The following is a 6,121-nucleotide window of genomic DNA, read 5'->3' on the forward strand; positions in this document are numbered from 1 at the left end:
GCCCAGGACTGGAGGGGCCTCCAGAAGTCATCTGCGGCCTCTAGGCAGGGCTGCATTCAAAGAACGAGGCCTGAGGCCTGCCTTGGAGAGCGGTTTAGACAGAGAGAAGCTTGTCTTCTCAGTGGGTTTTAAACTGCTGTGGTTGCCAATAGACCCTGGCTGTGCACTCTTTGGGGCCCCACAAAAATTTGCTACATTTTTTAAAGCACCACAGAGGAAAAATGGTTTGGTGCTGAGGCCAGGAGGATGAAGATGGAGGGGTAGGGAGGCAGTATTGACGGTGTCTGTTGCGCGGTCACTGACAGTTAAAGGGCGGGTCACCTCTGCCCCGCTGCGGCCCGAAGCCTCACTGAAATGGAGAGGTGGGCAGCTCCTGGGCCACAGAAAGGGGTTACTAACAGTGGACCAGCATCTGCTAATGACAGAGCAAATCACTGATGGGCCGTCAACCCCAGGTCACGAGCTTCCCCATCTCCCCCACAGAGAAATTTCTAAAAAGGGACACTTTGGGATCTTCTCCCCAGGCGGGCACCATCATTAGGAAGAAATCAGCCATCTGAAATTCAAGTTCATCTCAACACACCCACTCACGAAAAGGGCAGTAGCCTAAAAGTTCACAGCCAGAGAGCACAGTGCTGAGGAAGCCCAGTTTGTGGGTTTAATCATCCTACGGGCCAACCTCACAAGGAGAAAACTTCAGCTCTCTGCCCTAGCCTGGACCCCGCCCGTTCAAAGGCCACGGGCTCCACAGGCAGGGTCAGCAGCGTCCGTTTTCCCGAGGCTCTGATAGGGCTCGTGCCAATGGGTAGCGGCTTTAGCACAGCTGGTACACGTGCCCGGAGAGCCAGGGTCTAGGGGAGGCCAAGCACAGTAGGATCAGAGCTGCCCTCCAGATGGCAACGTCCCCAGTCTGAAGGAGGCAGCTCTGTCGGCCAGGCCCTGTCCCTCGTCCTTCACACACCCCGTCGTCCTTCCAGGTGACTCCAGACATTCCTTTGAACCTGGTCGGGAGTGTGGGGTGAGTGTCGGGGGAGGGGAGTGTCACAGATGACCTGCGTGACTGATTTCCCTTGAACCCCTATGAGTGAGTGGCCCGGGTGATATCGTTTTGTTTTATTGTGTTCGTTGCGTTATTACTCTTTTTGTTTCTGTTCTGTCCTTGTCCTTGCCAAACGTGAGCAAGGACAGAAAGCACAGGGCTAGTGAGGGAAAAGGGCGCTGAAGGGCTGGCTTCTCTCCCTCATCTCTGTGGCGAGGCTTCAGACAAACAGGTCTTTGGCCAGCTGCGTGGCCCCCGGGCCCGAGCCTGTGGACGTTCTGGCCACAATCAATTCAATGGGGTGATTCCTTTGGCATAAGAGAAGCCAGTCCCTGACAGGAGGACAGGACGGCAGGGGCGTGAGGGCTTCTGGAGGAGCTGGGCTCTCTGGCCTGCGGCTCTCCCCAGAGGTGATACATATGCATATGATCCCTACCCCCTCCACCTGTCTTTGACAACCGACTTCCTAGAAATCCACGGATAGGGAATTATTTGGCAACAAGGAGGCTAAGGCTGTTTTGTGGTGGCACAGTCTTAAAAAAGTTAAAAAGAAAACAGGAGGCCCCTGAACGAGACTTTCACACTGGACAGGACACGAGTCCTACTACTTGTCTGAGTCAGGGTTGGCGGCCACTATCTCCTCATACTTTGGGGGCGGGTCACTGTAAGAGACGCTCGCTTCCTCACTGCTGCTCTCCTGGGGAGCAGTCACCTCCTCATAGGACGGGGGAGGGGTGGCACTGGACAGCCTGGAGAGAGACAGCTCAGGAAGGTAGAGGGTGCTCTCGAGGCGGACCGTGGTTCTACACCCGCGACTAGGCCCCAGCACCACCTGCGGGGGGCTCCCTGTCTCCCGGTGCCCAGAGGCCTCCCCCTGGCTGTGCACGGTGCCCCGGTAGACCATGACCCGGGGCAGGCTGTGCCCCGCGCGACTCGCTAAGTACCGGTTCTGAGCATATGAGGGGTGATGCCGGGTGGCCTTCTGCAGCTGACACCTCCAGATGATGAACAAGGCAATGACGATCAGCAACGCCACCCCCAGAAGGGGCACCACCACGTACATGGCATCTGAGCTCTGCGCAGGGTCTCGGACTGAATAGACTGCATTCGGGTACCCTTTCCAGAACTCCATCTGCAAACGAAGGAGGAAGGCGGCTGACACTTACACGTAAGCTCTCGTATCCCAGATGGAGCTCAGAGCCCTTCAGCAGGTCTGGGTTTACGTTCAGCGGGGTCTGCGGCTGCCCCCACCCTGCCCTGTCTGACTAGCCTCTGAGAGCCATCAAAGAGGCTGTGGAATGCCCCGAGGACAAAGGACACCACTCACGAGTCAGGAGGCCCCCAGAGTCAGGCAGATGGGACTCTAAGGACGGGTGATCTGTTCTTCGGTGGTCCCAGCGGCCCTGGCCTGGACTCGGCTGGATTCCCTTCATCGCTTCCAATTCGTCTGAGATCCCCAGGGCCCACTCTGCTTAATCCTGAGGCTATATCTGTGCTCCCGGCACCCAGCCCCAGGTGGTACATGCCGTTTTCTCCTTGTCCTCAAACACCTCCTTGACCTCCTCGTAGCTGCAGATCTCCTCCATGCACTCCCGCTCGATGGTCCCCTGGCGCAGCTCCTCCAGGAATTCATTGGCACGAGGGAACCGTTTCAGGACCGAATGGGCATTCTTGGCCTCCAGAAACACTGAGGAGAGAGTCACACTGAGGTCTGGAATGCGGAGGGGCCCAGAGGCTCCTGCCGACCAGACTCAGCCCAGGCACAGAGCCAGCAGGCAGGACACCACCCCAGACACGTAAAAGGGATGGAAGGGCTGACTTTCTGTGATGTCACAGTGTATCTCTCTAGAACACCACGGACCCAACAAGACTCTGGAGGAGAATGGGGCCCTTCTGAGAGTGAAGTGCATGTTGCATGGGAACCATGGACATGACAGATTTTGAGTGTTTCAGTGAAAACGTACCTAGTATCTTCTGCCTTGCCTCAAAAAGAGACAATCAGGGCCCTTATCATAAGAATGTATTCCCCTTTGAGGCTGACGCTGTAACCAACACCAAAGAGCCCCAGAAGACGCTGCCAGGGTGGTGTCCCTCCAGCTGAATGGACACCTGTGCCGTCAGGTGGCCCGGCATCGATAGTCTTGCCCCAGACAGTCTGGTACAAACCCAGGCTGCGGTAGATCAGAAGACTGGACGCACGTGAACCGGAGAGTGCCTCTGGGAAGGGGGGTAGCAGGGTCTAGATGGAGAATCTAGGCTTTTGGAGACTGGGCACAGATGCATCCATCAAAAATGTCATGGAGTGGGAACCGTATCTACTTATTCTCAAGGGGAACCCCAGCTCCAGCTGAGCCGACTGGCACCCCTATAAGCCTGAGCTGAGACTTCAGAGGATGAAAGAAGAGGTGACATCTGCTCCTGGTACTCCCCTCGAGGTGGGACTTCCTAGTCCTCATGTCAAGCAGCCCCTCTTGGTGCCCAGGCAGGCACCCCCTCCCCTGGCTCCATGGCCTGCCATATTAGTTTCTCTCAGAGTGGCCTGGGGAGCTGCGCATCTCCAAGGGAGCACGTGCTCCAGAAGGGAGCCAAAGAGTTGAGAGGGTAAAGATGTGAGCCAGCCAGTTGGACAGGGGCCACAGGAAAACCCCCAGGGAGAGGAAAGCTGGAAAGGGCTTGATAGTTAGACTTGCCCCTTTCCCATGAGCCCCTAGGCATGGCTCTTCTCCCCGTCAGCCTGGGCCCGGAAAAACTCACCTGCCATGGCGCTCCCTCAGATCCAGTGTCTCACTTCCCTGACAAAGGAGAAAAGCAGAGTCATGGTGAAATCACACCCCGAAACCTACAGGGCACCCTCTTGGTCCTGGGATGTGACTCCCACCCACACTGGCCGGGTCAAAGGGCAAAGCAGCACCCCATGGGGCACATCACCCTCTGCGCAGCCACTTACAGCCCTGCCGCTCTCATCCTTTTCCAAGAACACGCTCAGAGAGTCTAGACCTAAGGGTTGAGGGTTTCTTTTCAAAAAAGAAAAACTCCTACAGGCTGAGGTTCCGCCTTCCTCACTCTCCTCGATGAATCTCTGCACTTTTGAGCTGGAAAAGACCTCAGAGACAAGGGGCAACAACAACCATCTCCAAAGTCACGGCCCAAGCCCAGATGACCTGCTGTGTTCGTCTTCCACAGACAGGGTGGCGAGGATCTCCTGAAACAGACTCATCTCTCCCACTCGTGCACATATTCCAGAGCACTGGCCAAGCCGTCCACATCTGGGATCAATCACCCCACTGCTCCCCTCCCAAGCAGAAGCTCTGGTTTTATGACTAACTGGACGTAAGACACAGGAACGGTGTAACCCTTTTTGCCTAGGCTGCCAGGAAGTTCAGTATTAACATTAACCGTGAAGGACAGGCGCCCTGGAAGCCCAGCTGTTAAACACTTATGCGTTCTCCCCTGTGACACAGTATCCACTTTTCTACTTACGTTTTCAATCTTATGTATATTTAAACTCTACCCTCTAATCCTTTTGGCAAACAGGTAGAATAGTAATCATACATAAAATTAAAACTCAAGGAAAACTAGCAAATGTAACATCTGTCTATGGAAACACTGTGTTAAGGGAGCCTTCCTCTTTTGCACCCTACAACAATCCCACCCAAAACTATCAGCGTGGGAATTTGTCAACAGATGGGCCTGCCATTGTGAGAAAAGTTGACCCCAAGTGTTTGCTTATAAGAGAGAAGATGTAATATTATCTCAAAATCCTGCTTCTATTATGGCTCTCTGAGGTTCCCCTAAGGCCAATGCCAGTCACGTGTCTAGGGTGTGGGTGTGGCATGCCTGACAGCAAGGTTTTTGACTGAAGAAAAATGGAGCTGTTGTGTCAGGGTTTGAAAAGAAGGAGCAAAGGCTTTAATAAGAAGTGATGACAGAAAAATACATGTTTCATTGCTTATCAATGAGAACTGCATTTAGATTTTTTCTGTGGAGAAATTACGTAACAGCTTCCATATAGCTATGTCTTATCCCAAACACACCCAACTGTGGTGCATGCACACCCACACGTATCATAGGCCAGACTGTGTTATCCTGACACCTGCATAAGTCATTAGTTCATTTTTAAGCTTCAGACATGCCAGGAACTCCTCCAAACAGCTCCCAGGCATGGCCCACTCCATTAACAATTCTGTGGCCACCCTCACTACTGCTGCTGCCCTAAGGCCTCCTCCCCCTCCTTCCCCAAAATTTAGCGCCTGCTTCTTCCCCTATAAATACACCATCAATAGGCCGTTACTATGGCAACAGTGAGGAAGCGCGAGGGCTCCACGACAGAGAATACTGCTGCAGTCACGCATGTATATGTCCCTCCTGCCCCTGGTGGATACTGTAAGGCTGAGTGGAGGCCGGAGGAATTTTTAACCCACTCCCCACAGGAACACAGCTGAATCCTGACGGCCTGGAAAGGAAGGAAGGCAGGGACTGGCCACCACAAAGACCTTCCTTAACCCCCACCCCCACCCCCGCCAGGCTGCAGCTGACCCGTCCCACCACTCTGGGACATCACTCCCAAAGTCCCTCGCATGGGGACTGGCAGCCATCTGAGCATCTAGTGTCCCGAGACGTGGCCTCAAAAACGTTTCTCCAAATCCCAGCCCTTTTCATTTCCCTCACTCAGAACTGATCACTAGGAAAGGCTTCTGTGATCTCCAAATCTCATGACTCATCAACCCACCCGATGACACGGTACTCCCAAATTACGCTCCAACTCAAACTCTGGGCCCTCCTCGTCCCCCTTCCACTCATGCCAGCCCTGAAAGTGCCCGTGCTTGCCCACCGTCGCCCGCCACCAGTGCCCGCCACCAGAGCCCTGCCCAAGAACTCCTGCTTCTGGCCCAGCAACTGGGTCTGCTGGTGAACCCCCAGCGCCCTGGCCCGACCGGGCCTCCAGATCCTCCCCCAACAGGGCCCAGCGCCCAGCTCAGTGGCCCTGGACGCGGCACCGTGCCCTCGGGGCTGGGGCGCCCAACCCCAGCGGCCTCACCGTTCTCCGGGCCCAGGAGGCGGCAGCCCTGTTTGCGCACGCAG

The 6,121-nt window shown here is 55.2% G+C and overlaps 1 protein-coding gene across 1 annotated transcript; it reads right to left on the reverse strand.

The window, feature by feature from the left end:
- Positions 1-1,643: 1,643 nt before the first annotated feature.
- On the reverse strand, positions 1,644-3,832 carry PRRG3 (proline rich and Gla domain 3). The gene is made up of 3 exons (XM_024749061.1): positions 3,794-3,832; positions 2,566-2,726; positions 1,644-2,171 (listed from the first exon to the last, which is right to left on the reverse strand). The coding sequence occupies exons 1-3, from the start codon at positions 3,798-3,800 to the stop codon at positions 1,644-1,646; spliced, it is 696 nt and encodes a 231-aa protein (XP_024604829.1). The 5' UTR covers positions 3,801-3,832.
- Between the last annotated feature and the right edge of the window lie 2,289 nt (positions 3,833-6,121).

The sequence above is a fragment of the Neophocaena asiaeorientalis genome, unplaced genomic scaffold (genome assembly GCF_003031525.2).
Source record: "Neophocaena asiaeorientalis asiaeorientalis breed wild unplaced genomic scaffold, Neophocaena_asiaeorientalis_V1.1 scaffold411, whole genome shotgun sequence".
NCBI classification, from domain to species: Eukaryota; Metazoa; Chordata; class Mammalia; order Artiodactyla; family Phocoenidae; genus Neophocaena; species Neophocaena asiaeorientalis.

Bases quoted from the DNA above. Each gene is read 5' to 3' on its own strand.
- PRRG3 (XM_024749061.1), bottom strand. The intron at 2,172-2,565 runs GCATGTACCACC...CTTCGTTTGCAG, and splicing joins TTGAGGACAAGGAGAAAACG to ATGGAGTTCTGGAAAGGGTA.